Source organism: Heterodontus francisci, chromosome 37 (genome assembly GCF_036365525.1).
Source record: "Heterodontus francisci isolate sHetFra1 chromosome 37, sHetFra1.hap1, whole genome shotgun sequence".
Classification (NCBI taxonomy): Eukaryota; Metazoa; Chordata; class Chondrichthyes; order Heterodontiformes; family Heterodontidae; genus Heterodontus; species Heterodontus francisci.
Window position 1 is genome coordinate 31,342,336 of NC_090407.1, and position 25,562 is coordinate 31,367,897.

A 25,562-nucleotide genomic window follows, 5' to 3' on the forward strand; every position below is an offset into this window, starting at 1 on the left:
AGCAGAATTGGTGGGGTGAATAGCAGTTTCTCCTTTCAAGCCTCTTTAATGTTAGGACATGGAGTGAAATGTATGGAATCTTATGAGTGAATGGGGATTTCAGAATTGTACACATTATTTCCATATGTGACTTCACCTGAGCCTTGATCAGACTCCATCAGGAGAACTGCGTTTAGTTTTGGGCACCACACCCCAGGAAGCATTAGCCTTGGAGGGGGTGCAGTGCAGATTCACCAGAATGACACTGGGTCTTAGAGGGTTAAATTATGAGGACAGGCTGCATAAGCTTGGTTTGTATTGCCTTGAGTTTAGGAGATTGAGTGATGATCTGATCCAGGTGCTTAAACTGTCAAAAGGATTTGATCGATACAGCAAAACTATTTCCTCTAGCGAGGGTATCAAAAACAAGGGGCATAATCTTAAAATTAGAGCCAGGTTGTTTCGGGCGGAAATCGAGAAGAACTTTTTTGCACAAAGGGTGGTGGGAATTTGGAATAAAAACAGAAAGTGCTGGAAATACTTAGGTCAGGCAGCACCTGTGGAGAGAAAAAGAGTTCACGTTTCAGGTCAATGCCTTTTTATCAGAAGTGGGAAAAGTTAAAAATGTAATAGGTTTTGAGCTAGTAAAAGTGGGGCGGGGCGGGAGGTGTCTGAAAAAAGAAAGAAAGGGAAGGCCTGTGATAGGGTGGAAGACTCGAGCGATTAACTGACAAAAGAGTTGGTGGTGCAGGGTCAAAGGGAGTGGTAATGGGACAAGTAAAGAAATAAAGAAACAAAATATGTGTCCGGAGCAGGTGTGAATGGCAGAATGATGAACAGCTCTCGTCCGTAAGCAAAAAACAAGAGTAAGGCCGAAACACGCAAAGAAAAGGAAAAAAAATGGAGCAGAGGTTACAGTTGGAGATTGTTGAGACTGGACGAGGGGGAGAAAAAATAGAGTTGAGATGGGAAGAAACCAGTTCAGTAGGGCAGGAATAGGCTGAAACAATGGATCTATCAGGAGAGTCCTGTTTGTGGATTTTGGGAAGGAGGCTGAAGCAGGCTGTTCGGGGTTAGGCAACAATGACATTGGAGAGCATGGAGGGACAATCTCTGGAAGAGATGAGGCCTGTGACAGTCCTGGAAAGAGTGTTTTGATGTTCAGCGGAAATTTGGTTCTGTCTTCCCAAAGGCTGTTGACGCTGCGGCAATTGGAGATTTTTGGGTTAAGGGTATCAAAGAATTTGGAGTAAAGGTGGGAAATGGAGTTGAGGTGCAGATCAGCCATGATCTAATTCAATGGTAGGAGCAGGCCCAAGGGGCTGAATGGCCTGCCCCTGTTCCCAAAGTTCCTTTGGCATGGCCAGGTTTAGAATGACTTCTTTTAGTTTATAGCCTTCAAGACATGGCTTGAAATGGTCACAATCAGCTGGAGTACAGCGACAGTGCCAGAGCCACATAGTTACCAACCATCTGCTTTGTGTATGTTGATCACGTCTTTCAGGCCCCATTTGTGCAGTTTCGCAGGGCCTGGAAAACATCTGACTTCAGTGGCTCCCTGTGTGGACAGCATGAACAGGGACTCAAAACATGTGCGGAGGATGGTAACGTGCTGAAGACAATGAAGGCGTTACATTAGACGTTTTGAACAGAAATGTGACCTCTTCTGATTAATGAATGCTTCCTCTGAGCATTAATCCATAGTCACCCTTGAGCTGGGTCTCCCAGGTTGCTTGCAGTTAGCGTGGTCATTTTATTGCCTGGTTGAAAAATGACTATCGGAGGGTAAGATGGAGGGAGGAGGAGGGTGAAGAGCAGTTTTCAGTAGCTGCTTTCTCAGTTGCTGTTGAAAACCCCATTACATTATAAATAAGGCAGGTTAATTTTTTTTTGTTTATTGGTACCAATAGATTTCCAGGTGTTTTTGGATGGGGAATCAATAAAAAGTATTTTTCCTGAACTTAAGGAAAAAAAATCCTTGAAGTTTCCCATGTTTTCATACTAAAAATGAGGCCTGGAGAGGTATGCAAATATCAGGACATGCATGCACATGGTGTTCTATATACAATGATGTGGTCCCTGATGTGATGTGCAGACATCTCTGGACCCAGTTACTGACAGGGAAGGAAATGAAGGCTGTGCCAGGGCAAAGCATTAGCTAGGCATAGGGCAAGGGCAGCAGTGTGCTAACTGGTATCACACGATAGCCCCCTCAAGATTGAGGCCATCAATCAAAGGCTGAGTGAGGTCACAAAGATGCTGCTTACGAAAAGCAAGATTGTCACTGTCCCTCTGTGTTAATCCCCAACAGTTTCTAATTTTGAACTATTATAGTTGCAGCTAAGTGGCCAGAATCACAAGAGTCAATGCAGAATCTTCCATTTTACTTTTACACAAAACAAGACTGAATTTGACAGAAACAGATCACCATATAGACAGACGATCAATTAGACATTGATTTTATTCACATTACATATGTGTGCATACATTTCAATGCTGTAGCTCCTATTTACCATGAATGACATTTTCCCCTCGACCTAGAAACACTGGTTTCATGTCAGTACCTCTTTTCCCCAAAATGCATTATTGCTGTTCATTGCCAAAGCTTGCAGTTACTTTCTTCAGCCACTAGAAGCCCCTGCTTCACATGAAAAAGGATTTCAGAAAATTCTACGTCCAAGCTAACCTTTCAATGTTTCTCGGGAAACTCAATGTTTCTTGTAGCTCTCCCTGATGCAGCAAAATATTATGTGTTCAGCGATTATGGTTCAGATAGATTCTGAGATTGGAAGGAATGTGTTATTTTGGAGAATGAATTTTGCAGATTTTGTGAAGAGCTAAAGAACTAGGAAAAGGAGCCTTGGCCATTAAGGCAGTAAATGTTATACACATCATAACTCTTTGCCAATTGTATTTAACAGGATCATTGGTATAGACAAAGGATGCGTATGGCCAAATAACAATTGTTCAAATCCAACTAAAGCATTGTACTACTTCCTCGGATTGCAGGTCGTTGCGTCTCTGGCGAACTCTGATTGGCAGACTACATGAGGTTGTCCTGCTCAATTAAAACTAGCACAGATATAAGTGACAGCACAGGGGAAATATAGGAATTATTCACAGTTAGAACTTCTGGCTGCGGAGTTATTTGTTAATTGTGTCTCACAGATTCATCCCAACCGAGCAGACCAAATAACACAAATGCAGTGTTGTGCAGTGCATGCATTCATGGGGGTTGTGGTCAGCTGGAATAAAATCAACCACATTAGCTGCCCCAGCTATTTTTTCTAGTTGGCATTTAATGCAGGACAATATGAATTCATTGCCAGGAGAGTGAGGGAAGGAGGGGGAGGGAGGAAGAGGGTTGGGTGGGGAGTGGTGGGGAGAGTATATTGTTTGGTATTCCTCAGCTTAAATCCTCTGTTTGCTGTTACCTCTGCCAGGCTACTGCGTGCACTGTGCTAAGTATCTATTTCCTTTGGCACAATCGGTATGAATAGAATGCCTTTGTCCAATATACTGGGACCTGCTGGAAAATAGAACTCATGCCACGCTAAGTAAAAATAGTGCAAAGTCGGTTGCAAAAAGCATCGGCTGATCAGTTTGGGGCAAGGTTATTGCTCCACGGTGACAGTGCTGTTGGTGATCCTGGCACCATACCATCCTCCCCAAAACTGTGAGTCCTTTCCTCCATGTGTAAACTTTACATATCGAACACCAGGCCCATAGTTTGTGAAAGTGTTTGATATCTGCAAATCAAGCAAAGCCAATCATTACTGAATGGTTAATTGGGAGTGGTCGCATTCAACAACAACTTGTATTTATATAGCACCTTTAACATAGCAAGATACTATCAGGCCGAAGTGAGGCATTGTAATTCATGCTGTCAGCCTCCAGCAAATCCTAGGTATAAAAGCAGTTTTTACAAGTATTCCCCCTTTGAATTCCCTTCCCCTTTAACCACAACATTCCTCACAAGTAAGTGAGGGATTTACTCATTTTTCATTCTTGCCTAATGTACCTCCTTCCATTCTGCGTCACTCCACTGTGGGACATGAATTGTGTCAGACTTGTACTCCTCGATCATGCTCATGTCTTCAGACAGAAGTTCGACGTGTAGTTCATAGTCAAAACCAGAGTCGTGCCTCCCTGCATACCTAGGGATGAAGAAGAACCATACCTCATGGGCAAATCACAGATATCTTTCAGGAAGCAACTCAGTAGCTATACTGAGACATAATGTGGTGTATTCATCAACTTAGACATTGTAATTCAAGAGTTATGAGCAACATTAGCCATGGGGGAGTTCAGACCTAGGGGATAATAAATCAAATATGGAACTCAGGAGAAGCTTCTTTACTAAGACAGTGTTGAGAATGTGAACTTGCTACACATGGAGTAGTTGAGGCGACTGGTGTAGATGCCTTTATGGAAAGCTTGATAAACCCATGAGGGAGAAAGGAATAGAAGGATATGTTGATAGGATGCTATGAAGCAAGGTTGGGCCGAATGGCCTGTTTCTGTGCTGTGCATTCTAATTAATTTCTATTGCTCTTGGAATGGCTAGAATCTGCAGCACAGTGGTGAGTTATGCTGCTAAGGTGGAGCTATCTTTATTCTCGCCTGCCCCTTTAATGATCTTTATTCTCATCTGTCCCTTTAAGGCTGCCGTTTAAAGGGTGGGGAAGTGGTTTGAATAAATACATCCTGAGGCTTGCCGTTGCTACAGATTGACAGTTGCCTGTAAATGTTCAACTACTGCCCTTGAGGAGGCAGGTTATCAAGGTGAGGAAAAGCAGTCAGAAGTAGCTGGGGGGCTTTTATCCTATCCTTTTACTCCTGCACTTTTCATACTTTGAAGCGTGATGCCTGAAATGTGAGGAGCACACACTGCTCTCACAATGTGCCTGCCTCTCCCCCCCTCTCCCCTCAACCCATCTCCCCTCCTCACCTCTGCCCACCTCTCCCCTCATCCCTTTCCATCCTCTGTCCTTTCCCTCCCCTCTTCTCCACCGTCCTCTTCTCTTACCTCCTCTCCTCAATCTCCTCTCCTCCACCTTCCTCTCCAGCATCCTCTTTTCCCCTTCCTTCTTCTCCACCTTCCTCTCCTCACCCTCTGCTCCCATTCTCCTCTCCCCACCTTCCTCACCCCTACCCTCCTTTCACCCCTCCTGTCCCCACCCCTCATCTCACCTCCTCTCCACCTCCACACCTCACCCTCCTCTCCCCTACCCTCCTCTCACTTCCCTCCTCACCCCTACCTCTCCCCTTCTCTCACCCCACCTCTCCCCTCCCCTTCCCCTCTGCTTCCCTCCCATCCCTCCCCTCTCTGCCCCTCCTCTCACCTCCCCTCCTGCTCCCCTCCTCTCCTCTCCCCCTTCCCCTCTGCTTCCCTCCCATCCTCTCATCCCTCCCCTCTCTGCCCCTCCTCTCACCTCCCCTCCTGATCCCCTCCTCTCCTCTCCCCCTTCCCCTCCACTTCCCTCCCATCCTCTCATCACCTCCACCTCCTCTCCTCACCTCTTACCCACCTTCCTCTCCCCGCCTAATCCTCTCTCCTCCCCTCCCCTCCCCTCCTTTCACCCCTTCCTCTCCTTACCCTCTCTTCTCACTGTTCCTCTTTACTTCCCTCCTCTCTCCCTCCCCCACCTTCTTCTCCCCTCACCTCCTACACCTTTTGAAAAGCTGTCATAGGCAAGACTGATCGGTTCCCTGATCTAGAGTCATAGAGTCATTTACGGCATAGAAGGAGGCCATTCGGCCCATCGAATCCATGCTGGCTCTCCATGGAGCAATCCAGTCAGTACCACTCCGCACCCCTCCCCCCCACCCCCGATCTGTACTTAAACTACAGTGAACTCTAATCCATTTAATGAGAACAATTGGGATTCAGATTGTGTAATAAGTATAAGGATGAGTAAAGAGTTGATAAGCAACCATACCCTATTTGTACAATGTCATCAATGTATGGTTAATGTTAGTGTTTGGCAGAGCATGAATTGTAAATTTAACACTAAGCAGAACTGACAATACAAAAATGATTGGACACGGAGACGCAATTTTGCTTCTCTTCCAAGTCTCCCTTCTTCCCTTGTTTAAAGGCACTCAGTCAGACTGGGGTCCAGGTCAAGAGGTGCCCACAACACCCAGGGGTCCTTGTCAACATGGCTGAGTGTTACCAGGTTGGACAGCGAGTGTCACTAGTTAGTCAGCTATAGAAGGCATGGCAGCCGAACCCAATCCTGTCCTGACATCGTGTCTGCAGACACAGTGTTTCAGGAAATCCTGGTCGATTGTTTATCCTCTCTTGATCTCATCCATGTTAATTGTAGCTATCCAGTCTTAAACCTGTTAACTCAGAGCAGCCCAACAACCAAACTTGGAACGTTCTTGGTCTGCACAGATTAGCGTGATTGCGTATGAAGCATTTGCCCACTAAGCTAAGGTACAATTTTGCAATGTACATAAGGAGACAGGTGCATCCCATTGAAGTTCCACTCAGATGTGGGCAGTATTATCCATTGTAACTGACTGAATGACATTGTGTTTTCCAGCTTGCTTACCAGTCCTTCACAGTAATAGGAGGCTGAACGTTGTCCAGTGTCTCTGCTTCAAATCCTTCGGAGACCAGGTTAATTAGTTGAGATTTTTGGCACCATCTAATAAAGAGAAAAATGCAACAACTGAAGACAGCTCTTAATAGCTGTTAATAAAGATGCTGTATATTGCTGTTAGTAGGGCAGCTGCTTAGGCCTGAGTTTGAACAACTGCTTCATGCACTTCTGCTACATTGTCTCAGGCTCATCAACCACAAAACAGAGACTGAACAGCTGGGGACTAGCCGAGTTTGACATCATCCTCACCTCTGGCACCTGAGTAAATGTCTCACCTATCTGTTGGCTATAAGAGTCCAAGGATAATGAAATCCTACAGCACAGAAGGAGACCATTCAGCCCATTGTGCCTGTGCTGGCTCTTTGAAAGAGCTATGCAATCCCACTCTTTCTCCATCTTTTCACTTTTCATGCATACATCCAAAGTACTTGATAATTAAACTGGTAACAACCATTATGTGCTTTTGGCAAAACTGCTTCACAAACGGTCCTTGAGAAAACTAGAAGTTACAACTTTTCTCAAGGAACATTTCCTAGAATCTCGTGGAACAACTTTTTCCCTCTGCATCTAAATTAATAGTGATAAGAATGAAAGAAAAGCAGACATACAGGACTAAATCTTTGCTATATATCCAATTCCCTTTTGAACGTTACGATTGATTGTGCTTCCCAACCCTTTCAGCCAGTGCATTCCAGATCACAACAACTCGCATCATGAGAAAATCTCTCATCTCCCCTTGTGGTTCTTTTGCCAATTACCTTAAATCTGTTTCCTCTTGGTACTGACTTTCCTGTCAGTGGAAAGTTTCTCCCTATCTACTTTATCAGAACTCTCCATAATATTGCACATAATTAAATCTCACCTTAACCTTGTCTGCTCTAAGGAGAACAAGCCCAGTTTCTCCAATCTCCCCATGTAAGTGAAGTCCATTATCCCTGGTATCACTCTAGTAAATCTCCTCTCCACCCTCTGAAGTCCTATGCTTATTTCTGAGGGACCAATAAGGGTGATACTGGATTGCCCCAGTGTCATCGACAGGAAAACAATTCTCTGAGCACCCCTCTTGTGAGGAGGCATGACCAATAGAATACTTTAAACATAAAGTCTTATTTGAATAAAAAGAAAAATTATAATCGAAACCATAATGTTGTTGGCTGTGCCAACCAGGCACTCTTTTTCACTCGTTCTTGGGACGTGAGCGTTGTTGACAAGGCCAGCATTTATTAACCCTCCCTAATTGCCCTCGAGAATGTGGTGGTGAGTCGCCATTGCAGTACATGTGGTATAGGCAGGCCCACAGTGCTGTTAGGGAAGGAGTTCCAGGATTTTGCCCCAGTGACGATGAGGGAATGGTGATATAGTTTCAAGTTAGGATGGGTGTGTGGAGGAACTTGCAGGTGGTGGTGTTCCCATGTGTCTGCTAGGTGGTAGAGGTCACAGATTTGGATGATGCTGTTGAATGAGGTGTGGTGAGTTGCTATTCCCTGAACGGCCCACCAGTCACAGAGGATAAGTATCCCATGCGCATTGAATGTGCAAAATTTCAAAACAGTTCATTCCAGGTAAGGGTGAAGACCTACAGCTACCTCTAATTCAGTATTAATTGGTAATTTCAGTCAACATGAACAATGCAAAATGCTCCACGATGAGGTACTCCTCTGTTGTTGGTGTTCAGGCACGTTGCAGGTTGCAGAGAGGATAAAGCTTAGCCATGCTCTCCAAAGGGGTGTCCAAGCTTCTGTCTTCCTGGGCCACACTGTAAGTATGATCATGTAGTGGTTATATTACTGGACCAGTAATCCAGAAAACATCAACTCGATTTGCACTGTGGCAATTTTAGAATTTGAAATCAGGTAAAATAAATCCTGAAATAGGGCAGGAAAACAAATGACTATGAAGCTGTGGTCATTGGATTGTCATAAAAACTCAACTGGTTCATGAATGCCCTTTCGAGAAGGAACCGGTTATCCTCTGAACTGCCCTATGAATGGCCCAGCAAAGTACTCAGTTGAATCACACCATTGCAAAGAACAACAAGAATATATAGAAGTACAAGAAGAAGGTCCATTAGCAGCTTCTCAGGACATCTAGGAATGGGCAATAAATGCCAACCTTATCAGTGATGCCCACATCTGGAGAATGAATCATTAAAAGAAAATGACTGGGTCTAATTATGGCTACTGTCCTGTACGTTCACTTACAGCTTATTGGTTTGTATCAGGCCTCATCTCAACAAGTGTTCACTCAAATCCAGCTTTGGAGAGATTGACGAATGAATGACACGCATGACATGGCCCAGATGCCAATGGGATATTACTATTACAGCCTCTATGCTAGTTGATATAAGGCATTGTGAGCCAAGGTAAGACACTCAGATCACTGATGGGAGTGACTGATGCCACTGAACTCCAGAAAGCATAGCAGGTCAGACTTTGTAACACATGAGAAAACAAGTCTAGACGTAGCAAAAGCATGGATAATGGTGGCAGTTGTGGCTGAGGTAAGGGTGGAGCTGAGCATTGTTGCAGAGGCATGGTATAGGATGTGAAATTTGAAGCTCAGGTCTGGTTAAGCAGGTTGCCAAGGTTTCAGCTGAACGACTGGCAGGGGGAGGGGGAGGGTGATGGAGTCAATAGCAAGGCAGCAGGGTTTCTGGTGCTGTCTTCTCAATGTTCAGCTGGAGGATGTAATGATTAATGCATGATTTAACATTAAACTGTCTGTCAGACAGCACAAGGGGTGGTGGTGGGGGTGAGGGAGGCTGATCCCATGCCAGCAGATAATGTTACTGATGGGCAGCAGACAGATAAGGAAGAGGAGTGGGCTAAGGATCTTTGGGGAACTCTAGACATGACTGTGTGTGTGCGGTGCGGGGGAGGAGGGACGGGGTGGGGGTGTTGGGCAATTGCAGTGACTGAGCTAGGTTGGAATGACTGGGTTGTGAAGGGGATCCAACTCAAGAGTTGGCCAGCTGGCAGAGGGGGAACTGGCGAGGGCTGAGTTACCTACTCCAAACCTGCAACCTGAAGGCAGGTAACAGAGGTTTCTAGAAGTGAAACAGGGTTGGTCCTCCAAAGCCACATGGGCCAACCTCAAAATAATTTGGGAGGTCATGACCACCCTCACTCCCCAACACCTCCCCATGGGCTCCACCACTGGGTGATTGGACCATTGCTGAAAATGTGCTGGCTATGTTTGGACAGGTAAGAGTGGAACCAGGTGAAGGTGGACCCACAGAGCTGGACAAATGAAAAAAGAGGAGCTTTGCTGACACAGTAACTCATCGACCTCTGTAGGATATTCTTGGAATTCTTACTCGAAAGATGTAACAAAATATTTTTGGATGTTTTGATTAGGAAAGGGCTTCCCACTGTCTCCTGGAAGATCTTCAACTTTCCATCCATCTCCATCATTATCTGTAAGTACCCAGAAGTTGAATTCTTCTGTGAAAATTGGAAAAGACAAATTGTTACTCCATACATCACTTGGATAATTTATACATTTTTAAATTTCGAGAATGTTATGTGTTCCCTATACACTTATCTATTTCCTTTTAAGGAGATGCAATTATCTTTTTGTTTGTTTTTCTTTCCCATCCAATCTTTCGAATTCACCATCTCTCCTGAGGTTGGTGACTTGTGCTGGATGTGGTTTCCAGGCCTTTGGCACCTTACCCAATGACCATTCTGTCAGTAAAGGACAGTGAAACCCAGGGTCTGATAGGCTGATGGGTGTGGCAAAGCCAAGCTCCACTTTGCCCTCAACCAACATCCACACATAAGCTGTTTCAGCACAGGATGTTGAATAGCGAACAGGGACAGGAATCCTACCTAATCTTTCTTATTTTTGTCAGCCATGACTCCGTGGTTAGCATTCTCACCTCTCAGTCAGAAGGTTGTGAGTTCAAGGTCCACTCCAGAGATTTTGAGCACATGATCTGTGCTGACACTCCACTGCAGTACTGAGTGAGTGCTGCACTGCTGGAGGAACGGTCTTTTGGATGAGATGTTAAACTGAGACCCCGTCTGCCCTCTCAGGTGGATGTAAAAGATCCTATGGCATTGTTTAGAAGAGCAGCAAAACTCACCCTGGTCAATATTTATCCCTCAACCAACATCACTAAAACTGATTATCTGGTCATGTATCTCATTGATGTCTATGGAAGCTTGCTGTGCACGATTTGGCTGCCACGCTTCCTAGATTACAATAGCAACTACACTTCAAAAGTACTCAATTGCATGTAAAGTGCTTTGGGACATCCTGAGGTCCTGAAAGGTGCTATATCAATGCAAGTTTTTAAATTTCTTTCTTTTGCCTCCCTGCACTACGGGTGGGTGCTACGACGGCCAACTGTAACAACCCTTTTACCATGCTGAATGGGATTGAATAGCTTAGTAGAAATAAGCGATCAATTTTGGGTGTTGATCTGATCGAGGTGTTTAAGATGATCAAAGAATTCCAGAGAGTCGATGCAGAGAACCTACTTCCTCTAGCAAGGGAATCAAGAATGGGAGGAACAATCTTAAAATTAGAGCTAGGGCATTTAAGAGAGAAATCAAAGGGTCATGTAAATCTGCAATTCTCAAATGGCTTGTGGTTGCCTGGACAATTGGAGCTTTCAATAAAGAGATCGATAGATTTTTGTTGAGTAAGGATATCAAAGGATCTTTAGCTAAGGTGGGTAAATGGAGTTGAGGTACAGATCAGCCAGGATCTAATTGAGCTCGAGGGGCTGAATGGCCCATTATTGTTCCTAATATTCCTGTGGATCCCTTTATATTTCAAAGCCACTCCAGCTAGGGAGTTACCGGGACCATTCAATGCACATGCAAAGAGAAAACAAGCATGATTCTGTCGAACATACATGACCACAAGTTTCTGGGACAAACCTTCTCCACATGGGTTCTTGATTAGATTTTTTTTCACAGGTGTACAAAAATAAAATGCATCCCAGTCTTCTGTCTTTATATCCTGCTTTTGTTTTGGCAAATCGTCATCTTGAAATTGTAGGTTTAGTCCATCCACAAGCTCCTTCCACTGTTGACAGACGAGTCTACAGATGAAAACCAACTCTTTTTGAGGGATGTAGGAAAGGATTTTGAGCAAAACCTGCTCAGGTAAAGACTCTATGGCGGCCATATTATTCAATGGCTTCTGGTCAAGCGTCTGCTTCAGCTGTAAAGAATATTTCAGAGAGATTAGTTTAGATTTTGACAAAAGGTGGACATCATGGCATATGACATCAGCAGAACTATTTGGCTTAACAAGTTAGTTTAAAACAGTAGAAGCAGAACATAGAATTACATAGAATGTAACGCACAGATATGGGATACTTGGCTCAACAGGACAATCCTGGTCCACATGAGCCTCCTCCCATCCTTCTTCATTTAACCCCTATCAGCATATCCTTCTATTCCTTGCTCCCTGATGATTTTATGTAGTTTCACCTCAACCACTCCATGTGGTAGTGAATTCCACATTCTTTGGGTAATGAAGTTTCTCCTGAATTCCCTGTTGGATTTGTTACTGAATATCATATATTTATGACCCCCAGTTTTGGTCCTGCCCACAGGTAGGAACATTTTCTCTGTGTCTACCCTGTCAAACCGTTGCATGATCTTAAAGATCTCTATCAGGTTACCCCTCAGCCTTATTGTTTCTGGAGAAGAAACCCGGCCTGTAAAATTTAGGGTTTGAAAACTTCAGTTGGAGCCTGAAAGAAATATTGGGACATAAGAAGGGGGTAAGCTTCTTTCAACTTGCTGCCCAGGCATAGAACTGGAAGCATAATATTACAAAAGAGGTATTAATGGATTAAGTAAATGAGCAAAACTGTGGCAAATGGATTTCAATATAGGCAAGTGTGTGGTCACTCACTTAGGATCAAAAAAGGGCAGAACAGCAGATATTTTAACCTGTGAAATGCTAGAAACAATGGCGATCCAAAGAGATTTGGGGGTCCTAGTATATAGATTGTTAAAATCTACAGAAACTAATCAAAAAGGCTAATGGAATGCTGGTCTATCTAGGAGGACTAGAACACAAGGGGGTAGAAGTCATGCTTCAGTTATACAAGCCCTGGTTAGACCACACCTGGAGTACTGTGAGCAATTCTGGGCACCACGCCTTACGGAGGATATATTGGCCTTGGAGGGAGCGCAGTGTAGATCTACCAGAATGATACCTGGACTCCGAGGTGTAAATTATGAGGCGACATTGCATAAACTAGGATTGTATTCCCTGGAATGTTATAACAGGTGTCCATTCTACAATGGCGGTTTGACATCCAGGTGCAAGTTGAAAATCTAACCCAAGGTTCCACCTGAGAGGGAGAGAGATGGGGAAAGTTGAAGAGGAAGTTGATCCACACGATATACCTCAGAGTGAGAGTTTGGCAGAAGTAGGTGGGAGATAAGATCATGACATGAATTCTGATGTTTGCTTTGTAGATTGTGAAAATTAATTGAACATCTTTGAAGATACTCCAGTTGTCTGCATGTATGCATAGGGATTGGAGCTGGTTTAATCTCATATGATTAAAGGTTTTCCTTTCTTTTGACTTACAAATGGCCTGTGAATTTGTACTGTAGCTAGAAATAATGAAATGGGCTGGAATTTTACTCCACCCGTGGGAGTGGGCTGGAGGTGGTGGGGCGGGGGTTGGCGGGATAGGGTGCGTAAAATTGAGTGGGAGGCGTGGGTGCCGTTCTCGTCGCCTTCTACCACCTCCCCACCGATGCAATTTTGCGGCAGCAGAGGTAACAAGCAGCCTGTTCACCCCAGGCAAATTAAAGCCCTTAAATGGCCAATTAATTGCCACTTAAGGGACTCCTCCTGCTGGCACTGGTATATTACCAGTGGAGGACGGGTGGTTCAGTAGCTCAGAAGGCTGCCCAGTAAAACCTGGCAGCCTCCTTGCGGGCTGTTGGGGACCCTCCTGATAGAGGGACCCCCTCCGTGGCACAAGCCGTCCGCACTGGAGCACCTCCCCCCCCTTTCGATTGACACCCCCCCACCTAACCATCCCAGCCAATTGTCCCCAGCAAGGCCCCACACACTTGCCTGTATTCCGGGACATTGTCCATGTGCTGGACCTGGCTAGGTGCAGTCCCAGCAGTGGCCACCACTCCCAGCAGAGGTGGGCTCACCACTGACTTTTTCTGCTGATGGGCGGGGCCTTCGGCCCGATGTAAAATTCTGGCCCATGGTTCCAGTTGTTCATTCCCAGATGCTTTGGGGTTTAATATGTCAGGGTATGGTTTAGCAGACTATACTGCTCAGCTTCGGCAGAGATACAGGATGTGGGTTTCATGCCCATTGACTTATTTTTGCCGCCACATTGTGAAACGAGACAGCCAAGTTAGTTTTGGGATAGAAAGTGGGTCAATAGGCTAGGATGGTAACAAGGTGACAGTTGGTGTTTCGTGGAAACTATGTCATTTCTTGCGTCTTGGTCACAATACTTGTTATCAGGATCTAATGAATCATCTCGGACAGTCTGTGCGACGAGTGACCTGTAAAGATCTTGAGCTTTTCTACCCAATTTGTAGAGCGAGGCAGCATCGACAAAGGTTACGTCTTTAACCAGGGAAAAACGGGGTAATTGCTTTAATTTCTCGGTGTGTTTACTGGTTAAAGAAATTGCTTGTGTTTGGACTCAGTCAAACACAATAAAAGGATAACATTTCAACCATTTTTGACTTGTCAGACTTGAATTTTCAAACATCTTATAACCTTAATAATTAACATCTCAATATCATTGTTACATTGGGGTGTACAGGACCATAAAAGATCAGGTGCATCCACCAATTCCAAAGGTTGAATATAACAAGGACTAGTCGATCTCATACCTCTCAATCCCTTTCTCTGCCATATATCTATCTGCTTCCCTCCTGAATCAGCCTCCTGGTCAGTCTGTTTTATATACCCAGCACCCTCAATGTGAGATAGTTCAATACAAATTGTTTTTCATCTTCCTTCTTCTGAATTTCAGAGTTGGCTTCCAGTTTGTGATTATGTCAATTTATTAGGGTTCAATTTACCTAGAAACATGAGAAAGAGAGGCAAATGGAAAAGAAATGACTGATTTTAAAATCTGGTGCTTAAAAACAGGACGGCCTGCTCTAAACCAGATGAGTGGGAAGCCTACTCCCAGTGACTGGTCAAGAGTATCACAGCGAGAGGCCTAGTAAATAGTCAACTATCAACCTTCAGTTAGACCACAGGGGAGGAGAGACGTGAAAGATTCTGGAGCAAATAGATGGACTAATCAAGGGCACTCATTTATTTGCCTGTGTTTTTTTCCCCTAAGCTTGCGTGTGTAGATCCCATGTACTTTTTAAAAAGAGATTTATTGTGCTGTTCTGGTAGGGGTGTTACAATTGGTGCCCCTAGCTCAGAGTGTGAAGAGATGATCAGCCAGAGTTCTTGGTCCTGAACACTGTCCAGTGACAGCTGTCGGAAAGATATGTCTGGACATCAGGTGAGGACTTGGTGCTGATGCCTCACATACTGGATTCTCCACTGACACTCACTGCCTAATCTTGCACATGAAGAATGACTACCTGGGTGAGGCACTGGAGAGCAACCAGTGCCCAGAAAAGCATACATGCCAGCTATTACCAAGAAAGAGAGAAGAAAAAGATCCCTGGAGAAACAGCCTATTTTAATGGGAGCAAACTGTAATGTCTTCTGAGATGTTCCCCTGAGTTGTAAAGCAGCAATGACACAGAGACCTGATCACCCCAGCACCTCTCAAGTTTCATCGTCCATTACATTATGATATTATGCCCAATAACCTAGTTCGGTGCAATGATGCTGCAACGTATTATAATAATCTGTATCACAATATAATTAGACGTTATGTTTCCTGTTCCTAAACTCCCAGAGGGGAGCTGCCCTCAAAGGGATTAAAGCTCAGTAATGGGATTACAGCACTGTCAGGCCGATCAATGAATTTATCCGTTTTGCTTTTTAGATTATGTTGTTCTGGGGATGTGGGTGTCACTAGTGAGGTTGGCATTTATTGCCCGTTGCTAGGAGCCCTGAGAAGGTGATGGTGAGCCCTCTCCTTGAACTGCTGCAGTCCGTGATGTTAGGTCGAAAAATTCCAGAATATCTACCCTGCGACAATGGAGAACGGTGAGCATGAAGGAATGACAACATATGTCCAAGTCAGGATGATGGGTGACTGGAGGACTTGCCAGCAATGCCCACATCCCCAGAGCAAAATAATTTAAAAAAAGGAACGGATAATTCACTGATGGGCTTGGCACTACTGTAATCTGATCACTGAGCTGTGGTTCCTTCAAGGGCAGTTCCCTGCTGGGAGTTTAGGATTAGGAAACTTACCCTCAAATCATATTGTGATACAGATTATTATAATACGTTGGAGTATCATATTGTAATGAACTAGAATGTTGGATCATAATATCATAATGTAATAGGACCATGAAAGGCGAGAGGTGCTGGACAGATTGGGTCTCTGTGTCGTTGCTGCTGTTACACCTCAGAGAATACATCAGGACACAGGTACAGTTTGTTCCCATTATTGGAGGTGATGGTGTTCCCATGATATTGCTCCTGTCGCTCTTACTTTATATTATTATATTATATTTTCATGTATTTCACTATATTTATTACTGTATTATACTGATATCACACTATAATGTTACAGTCTGACATTATATTACTCTGTATTACGCACTCTGCTCCCTAAAACTCAAAGCTTCGTCACACATAATTCTCTAAACACTGGTCTTCCTTGTCATAGAATTACATAGAATTTACAGCACGGAAACAAGCAATTCGGCCCAACTGGTCTGTGCTGGTGTTTATGCTCCACATGAGCCTCCTTCCTTCTAAGGCGAGTGAAAAGCAACCCTGCACTTTGCAACGGTAAGAGTATAAAACTGCTATGCTCAGGGTATTATAGTTACAACATTTAAAGAGAGGTGGAAAAAAAGTCAGGCCTGTAAAGTCATCTGAGGTGCCACACCACTGGCAGGACTCCAGATTGATCTGCATTGCAGTGTTTAAACACAGTTCATGGTATAAATCCATGGTGTGACTCACATTAGATCACTGCTACATTTTCTATTTCTGGAGGCACTATAAGCATGTTGTAACCTTTCAGTAGAAAACCTTCAGCTTTTTATAACTAACTGGAAAATGTACAAGCACTGAACAGAAAGATAAATTGTACCTCATCTTAAATCTCTGGACAAAGCATATTTTTGAGCCAATTCTATTGCTTCCTCACCTCTGTAACTAAAACCCAAGCTAACCATCACTAGATCATCACATCTTCACTCCTCTCCTCTCATATTCTTTCCAACCTTGGTGATGTCCTGTACTACAGGCCTCGGCCTTTACCTATCCTTCTCAATTTAAAGGAGACAGATTTCCCTTACTTTTAACTACATTCTTGTGTTGCGATTACACCATCTCTTGTATTCTGCTACTTACGGCCTCTTCCTGTGGAGATTCAGACCTGGTCTCTTAGTTAGCTGAAACCTCAGTCAGTGCAACTGTCGCACGCAACAGCACTGAGCTGCACATGCTCTGTGCAACATCAATAACCTGGTGCTCAGCCCAGTCAGTGACCGTAATATATGGAAAGAAAAGGCCAGCAGCATATAAACTGCACGGTGTGTGACGGTCTATTTCAGTGCCTGTTGCACATCCCTTGCACTTATTTTTTTTTATCGGGGAACAACACTGCACAAGCCTAACACATTTCGTTACATTAGCTCACTGAAAGTGAGGTTTACACTAATTTGTCATTTTTAAGACTCGTACTTTTACAGATTATTCCGTTTATCTCCTTTTTAAAAATTCATTCATGGGATGTGGGCGTCGCTGGCTAAGCCAGCATTTATTGCCCGTCCCTAATTGCCTTTGGGAAGGTGGTGGTGAGCTGCCTTCTTGAACCGTTGCAGTCCATGTGGGATAGGTAGACCCACAGTGCTGTTAGGAAGAGAGTTCCAGGATTTTGACCAGCGACAGTAAAGGAACGGCGATATAGTTCCAAGTCAGGATGGTGTGTGACTTGGACGGGAACTTGCAGGTGGTGGTGTTCCCATGCATCTGCTGCCCTTGTCCTTCAAGGTGGTAGAGGTCGCGGGTTTGGAATGTGCTGTCTAAGGAGCCTTGGTGCGTTGCTGCAGTGCATCTTGTAGATGGTACACACTGCTGCCACTGTATGTCGGTAGTGGAGGAAGTGAATGTTTGTGGATGGGCTGTCATCAAATGGGCTGCTTTGTCCTGGGTGGTGTCGAGCTTCTTGACTGTTGTTGGAGCTGCACCCATCCAGGCAAGTGGAGTGTATTCCATCACACTCCTGACTTGTGCCTTGTAGATAGTGGACAGGCTTTGGGGAGTCAGGAGGTGAGTTACTCACTGCAGGTTTCCTAGCCTCTGACCTGCTCTTGTAGCCACAGTATTTATATGGCTACTCCAGTTCAGTTTCTGGTCAATGGTAGCCCCTAGGATGTTGATAGTGGGGGATTCAGCGATGGTAATGCCATTGAATGTCAAGGGGAGATGGTTAGATTCTCTCTTGTTGGAGATAATCATTGCCTGGCACTTGCGTGGCGCAAATGTTACTTGCCACTTATCAGCCCAACCCTGGGTATTGCCCAGGTCTTGCAGCGTTTCTACACAGACTGCTTCAGTATTTGAGGAGTTGCGAACATCCCCACTTCTGACCTTATGATTGAAGAAAGGTCATTGATGAAGCAGCTGAAGATGGTTAGGCCTAGGACACTACCCTGAGGAACTCCTGCAGTGATGTCCTGGAGCTCAGATGATTGACCTCCAACAACCACAACTTCCTTTGCGTTAGGTATGACTCTAACTAGCAGAGAGTTTTCCCCCTGATTCCCATTGACTCCAGTTTTGCTAGGGCTCCTAGATGCCATACTCGGTCAAATGCTGCCTTGATGTCAAGGGCACTCACTCTCACCTCACCGCTTGAGTTCAGCTCTTTTGTCCATGTTTGAACCAAGGCTGTAATGAGGTCAGGTGCTGAGTGGCCCTGGCGGAATCCAAACTGGGTATCACTGAGCAGGTTACTACTAAGCAAGTGCTGCTTGATGGCACTGTTGATGACACCTTCCATCACTTTACTGATGATTGAGAGCAGGCTGATGGGCAGTAATTGGCCGGGTTGGACTTGTCCTGCTTTTTGTGTACAGGACATATGTGGGCAATTTTCCACATTGCAGGGTAGATGCCAGTGTTGTAGCAGTACTGGAACAGCTTGGCTCGGGGTGCAGCTAGTTCTGGAGCACAGGTCTTCAGTACTATTGCCAGAATATTGTCAGGACCCATAGCCTTTGTAGTATCCAGTGCCTTCAGTCGTTTCTTGATATCACGCGGAGTGAATCGAATTGGCTGAAGTCTGGCATCTGTGATGCTGGGGACTTCAGGAGGAGGCCGAGATGGATCATCAACTCAGCACTTCTGGCTGAAGATTGTTGCAAATGCTTCAGCCTTATCTTTTGCACTGATGTGCTGGGCTCCCCCATCATAAAGGATGGGGATATTTGTGGAGCCACCTCCTCCAATTAGTTATTTAATTGTCTACCACCATTCACGGCTGGATGTGGCAGGGCTGCAGAGCTTAGATCTGATCTGTTGGTTATGGGATCGTGTAGCTCTGTCTATCGCATGCTGCTTACGCAGTTTGGCATGCAGATAGTCCTGTGTTGTAGCTTCCCCAGGTTGACACCTCATTTTGAGGTATGCCTGGTGCTGCTGCTGGCATGCCCTCCTGCACTCTTCATTGAACCAGGGTTGGTCTCCTGGTTTGATGGTAATGGTAGAGTGGGGGATATGCCGGGGCATGAGGTTACAGATTGTGGTTGAGTACAATTCTGCTGCTGCTGATGGCCCACAGCACCTCATGGATGCCCAGTTCTGCATTGCTAGTTCTGTTTGAAATCTATCCCATTTAGCACGGTGATAGTGCCACACAACACGATGGACGGTATCCTCAATGTGAAGGCGGGACTTTGTCTCCACAAGGACTGTGCGGTGGTCACTCCTACCAATACAGTCATGGACAGAAGCATCTGCGACAGGCAGATTGGTGAGAACAAGGTCAAGTATGTTTTTCCCTCTTATTGGTTCTCTCACCACCTGCCGCAGACCCAGTCTAGCAGCTATGTTCTTTAGGACTCGGCCAGCTCGGTCAGTAGTGATGCTACCGAGCCACTCTTGCTGATGGACATTGAAGTCCCCCACCCAGAGTACATTTTGTGCCCTTGCCACCCTCAGTGCTTCCTCCAAGTGGTGTTCAACATGGAGGAGTACTGACTCATCAGCTGAGGGAGGGCAGTAGGTGGTAACCAGTAGGAGGTTACCTTGCCCATGTTTGACCTGATGTCATGAGACTTCATGGGGTCCGGAGTCGATGTTGAGGTCTCCCAGGGCAACTCCCTCCTACTGTAGACCACTGTGCCACCACGTCTGCTGGGTCTGTCCTGCCGGTGGGACAGGATATACTCAGGGATTGTGATTGCAGTGTCTGGGACATTGTCTGTAAGGTATGATTCTGTCTGTCTGACTATGTCAGGCTGTTGCTTGACTAGTCTGTGGGACAGGTCTCCCCAGATGTTAGTAAAGAGGACTTTGTAGAGTCGACAGGGACTGGGTTTGCCGTTGTCGTTTCCGGTGCCTACTTCGATGCCAGGTGGTCTGTCCAGTTTCATTCCTTTTTACTGACTTCGTAGCGGTTAGGTACAACTGAGTGGCTTGCTAGGCCATTTCAGAGGGCATGTAAGAGTTAACCACATTGCTGTGTGTCTGGAGTCACATGTCGGCCAGACCAGGTAAGGACAGCAGATTTCCTTGAACCAGATGGGTTTTTACAACAATCGACAATGGTTTCATAGCTTTAATTCCATATTTATTAATTAAATTCAAATTCCACCTTCTGCTGTGGTGGGATTCGAACCCATGTTTCTAGATCCCGGGTCTTTGGGTTACTAGTCCAGTGATAACACCACTACGCCACCGCCTCCTGCAAAGGTTTTCTTGACTTTGTTTAATTGGGTATTCAGATAAGTTGTTCTCCCAGGCTTTTTATTTTGTTTTTGTGTGAATCTTGTGCTCATGAAGCAGGGAGGCTGTAAATGGAGTAATTCCCATTTCAGATACTCTAGGGAAATCTTCTGACTGGTGGGATTGGCTTTGGCTCATAGTCTTCCAGCAAGGAAGGCTACAGCGGCAGCTCTGCCTGAGGCTACCGGGGAGCTGTAAAGGGAGGAAAAGGAAGGAGAGGTTGAAGAGGAGAGAAAAGAAACAGATAGATTGTCATGCGTATACTGCATTGACATTGACTTTATTTTCACAGTGATGCACGTTGGGCTGTGATTTGCCCACTGGCTCATATTGTGAAGTTGAAAGTGCTGTTACACGAGAGCATTCGAACTATAATCATAGAGCTGGCATGAAGCAAAACCACGCTGCACTGATGCCACGGTTATTGTGTAAATACAGCCTGAATATGGAGTCAGGGCTCAGTCCAACACTGGAAGAAAACTGAGTGAGGTTTCCCCGAGGTAGAGCTTTGAGCCTTAAACACTGATTCACTCTCCACTCTCAGCTTCACGCTGGTGCTAAACTTGGATCCACCTCTTGTGCTCCTGATGCTTCCCTGGGGTGGGGAGTGTATATATTGTGAGGCACAAGGCATCACAGTTGTCTGGGACAGGCTGGACGGACCAGAGAGACTTTTCCTGCCCCTCATTGTTCATAATAAAATGTGCTACAGTTGAGGATCTCCACCTGGCCTGTTGTGGACCAGATGATCCATTTTGTGAGCGAGTTGGGACACCAGGAGAACTCACGGCTATTCTCCCATGGCCGCACTGGTCAGTGGGTGCCTCAGTTTAATGTCTCACCCTAAGGGTTATGAGCCTGAAGTTAAAAAGCTTGCAAATACTGGAGGCAGTGGATCAATTTTGTTTTTACTTGCCAGTACCTAATGTCATTTTATATCACCAAATGGAAACAACTCATGCTTTTATGTTATATTGTTGGCAAGCTATTTGACCACTGGAGGCATCACCGGCAAATTGGCTCCTGATATTCACAACAAGCAAACTTACCAGCCCAAATCACTGGAGCGTCATTAGGAATGTGAATCCTGGTTGGCCCTTCTGCTCTAGTAGCCCACAGATGCTGAGGTTTACTGAAGTAGCCTCCACACATCCACACACTCTACCCCAACTTCCCTCCCCAACCTGGCCAGCAGGATCAGTCAGTTCAACAGAGGTCAGTTTTGAGCTTTGACCTTCCAGAAGTGTGTGTTTTGGTACTACACCAGGTTGTGTATTTACACAGTCATTGAGTCATGGGGGACCAATCAGATACCAGAAACAAAACAGAACCCGAGACTGAGGATTCGCTTTCTGAGCTGCAGTAAGCATTCAGCCCAGAAGGTGGAGCTGCACACCAGGAAATGTTCATAATTCTATTCAAGTTAATGAAAAAAATACTTAGATTTATATTGAGCCTTTCATGATCTCAATACATACCAAAGCACTTTACAGCCAAAAAAATACTTTTGATGTGTACTCACTGTTGTAATGTAGGAAATACAGCAGCTAATTTGTGCACAGCAAGCTCCCACAAACAGCAACATGATAATAACCAGATCATCTCTTTTAGGTGTTGGTTGAGGGATTAATATTGGGTAGGACACTGAGGAGAACTTCCCTGCTCTTCTTCAAATAGTATCATGGGATCTATTACATCCACCTGAGAGGGCAGGCAGGGCCTCAGTTTAATGTCTCATCTGAAGCAAGGCACCTCTTGGAATGAGTTCTTTATGTCGTCTGATGCAGCATAAATGAAATGTGTGGAATCTAGTTGGTTGAAGATCTCAAACAGGTTTATCACAGCTAAACTATTATATACAGTACAGGACAAACTATTCATAGAACCTTACTCTGGGTGTTACAGTTGCAGAGTGACCCTGGCTTGTAGTCACATGACTGCATCCTGGTACTAAGGTCAATAGCACACCAAGATCTTAAAAGGATATCACTCTTAAAGGCAATCACACAACACCTCTGACAGTGCAGCAGCCCCTCAGTACTGCACTGCAAGTGTCAGCTTAGATTATGTGTTCATGTCTCTGCTGAGGACATGATCACCAAGAGGAATAAGCTCCCTCTCCTGAATGTGTGTGGAATTACATACAATCAATCTATTGGTGATGTTTGAAAACACAATGGGCTGAACTTTACCAAGCTCCTGACATCGGGCTCCGGGGTTGGGGGATGGTGCTGGAAAATGGTTCCGGTAGTGGTCCACCATGGAAGCCGATGCCAGGAGGACCAGGAGACTCCATGGCGTTCCCCCCGCTGCTGGGCGACAGGAACTCAATTATAATATTGAAATAAATGGGGTGAATAATTTTAAATAAATTTAACTTGGAGTGGGAGAGGGAGGATCCAGTTGTCGTGGTCCACGTGGGAACCAACGACATAGGTAGAACTAGGAATGATACTCTGCTGAGAGAGTTCGAGGAGTTAAGGTCCAAATTAAAATGCAGAACATCAAAGGTAATCAACACTGAATTGTCACCTGGGCCATGCGCCAATTGGCATAGGGTCAAACAGATTAGAGAATTAAACATGTGGTTCAAAGAGTGGTGTTGGGAAGAAGGGGTTTTGATTCATGGGGCACTGGCACCATTACGCAGGAAAGAGTGAGCTATTTCATTGGGATGGGCTCCACTTAAACTGGGCTGGGACCTGTGTCCTGGCCAATCGTATAAATAGGGCTGTGGACAGGACTTTAAACTAACAGAGTGAGGGGGTGGGTAGGGTTTGGGTTAAGGGGGATTTCGAAATCCAAAGAGAAAGGTCGAAGCATCGGAACAATATAATGTTGTGGGTAAAGACAAGCAGAATGGAACAGGAAGGACAGAGAGTTTAGCAAAATTTGTACATCAGCAAATAAGGTCATTGCAGGGGATAGAGGTAAAAAAATGAAATTAAAGCTTCTTTATCTGAATGCATGAGGAATCTGCAATAACGTAGATAATCTAATGGCACAAATAGAGGTAAATGATTTTGATCTAATCGCCATTACAGAGCCAGGGTGATCAAGGTTGTGAAATAAATATTCCAGGGTACACAATATTTTGGAGAGACAGACAGAATGGCAAAGGGGGAGGCGTAGCTGTATTAGTAAAGGATGACAGAAGGACATTAGTGAGAAAGGATCTGGCCTCAGAAGATCATGAAGCAGAATCAGTATGGGTGGAAATTAGGAATAGCAAGAATCAGAAAACACTAGTGTGAGTGGTTTTTAGGTCCCCTAACAGTAGTTATACTGTTGGACAGAGCATTAAAGAAGAAATTATTGGAGCTTGTAACAAAGGCAGTGTAATAATTGTGGGGGACTTTAATCTTCACATAGACTGGGACAATGAAATTGGCAGGAGTGGTCTAGAAGATGAGTTTCCAGAATGTTTTTGTGACAGTTTCTTGGAGCAATACATTGTGGAACTGACTAGGGATAAAGTTATCTTAGATCCAGTATTGTGCAATGAAGCAGGGTTAATTAGTAATGTCGGAGTAAAAGATCCATTGAGAAATAGTGATCATTATACAACTGAATTCCATATTTAGTTTGAAGGTGACATACTCCAATCGCAAACAAAAATCTTAAACTTAAACAAAGCCAATTATGTAGGTATGAGGTGAGAACTGGTTAAGGTTAATTGGCTAAATAGACTAAAAGGTATGGCGGTAAATGATCAGTCGGAAACGTTTAAAGAACATACAAATTAGGAGAAGGAGTAGGCCACATGGCCCCTCGAGCCTGCTCCAGCATTCAACAAATTCATGGCTGAACTGATTATTCCACATTTCCACTTACCCCTAATAACCTTTCACCCCATTGCTTATCAAGAATCTATCTATCTCTGCCTTAAAAATATTCAAAGACTCTGCTTCCAGTGCCTTTTGTGGAAGAGAATTCCAAAGACTCATGACCCTCTGAGAGAAAATGTTTCTCCTCATCTTTGTCTTAAATGGGCGACCCCTTATTTTTAAACAGTGACCCCTAGTTCTAGATTCTCCCACAAGGGGAATGATCCTTTCCACATCCACCCCGTCAAGACCCCTCAGGATCTTATATGTTTCAATCAAGTTGCCTCTTACTGTTCTAAATTCCAACAACAATTCAAAATATTCAACAAAAATGCATTCCATTGATAAACAAAATCTCAGTAATAAAGGCGCATCAGTGGCTCACTCAAGAAGTTAAGGATAGTATTTATTAGAGTAAAAGAAGAGCCTTACAATGTTGCAAAAAACAGTAGCAAGTCTGAGGATTGGGAATTTTTTAGAAACCAGGAAAGGGCCACCAAATAGGTGATAAAAAGGGAAAAATAGAATGAGAGTAAACTAGCCAGAAATATAAAAACAGATTGTAAGAGCTTTTATAAGTATGTACTTATAAAAGGAAGAGAGTAGCTAAAGTAAGTATTGGTCCCATAGAAGCAGAGACAGGAGAAATTATCGTGGGGAATGAGGAAATGGCAGAAGCATTGAACAAATATTTTGTGTTTGTCTTCACAGTAGAAGACACACATTTCATACCACAAATAGAAGGTAACCTAGGGGTTAAAAAGAGTGAGTAAATTAAGGAAATTAATATCAGCAGAGAAAAAGTATTGAAGCAACTTAAGGATCTAAAATATGACAAATCCCCGAGACCTGATGGCCTACACCCTAGGGTTCTAAAGGAGATAGCTGCAGAGATAGTGGATGCATTACTATGATTTTCCAAAATTCCTTAGATTCAGGAACGGTCCCATCAGATTGGAAGTTGGCAAATGTTACACTGCTTTTCAAGCAAGGTGAGAGATGGAACTCATGGAAGCATGGAACTACAGGCCAGTTATCCTCATATCAGTCATTGGGAAAATGCTGGAAACTGTTA

General features: G+C 44.5%; 1 protein-coding gene across 4 annotated transcripts; it reads right to left on the reverse strand.

Annotated features, from left to right (window-relative positions):
* Positions 1–2,421: 2,421 nt before the first annotated feature.
* On the reverse strand, positions 2,422–17,163 carry LOC137351922 (F-box only protein 2-like). 4 transcript variants are annotated; one of them, XM_068016801.1, is made up of 7 exons: positions 17,061–17,163; positions 14,444–14,635; positions 11,483–11,768; positions 9,910–10,036; positions 6,543–6,638; positions 4,001–4,136; positions 2,422–3,728 (listed from the first exon to the last, which is right to left on the reverse strand). In XM_068016801.1, exons 3-7 carry the CDS (start codon positions 11,730–11,732, stop codon positions 3,594–3,596), a joined length of 744 nt encoding a protein of 247 aa, XP_067872902.1. In that variant the 5' UTR covers positions 11,733–11,768; positions 14,444–14,635; positions 17,061–17,163; the 3' UTR covers positions 2,422–3,593. The 4 variants fall into 4 exon arrangements, with proteins under 4 accessions (XP_067872902.1, XP_067872904.1, XP_067872901.1 ...); XM_068016803.1 differs by having other exon boundaries at positions 17,006–17,160; XM_068016800.1 differs by lacking the exon at positions 14,444–14,635.
* Positions 17,164–25,562: the final 8,399 nt, after the last annotated feature.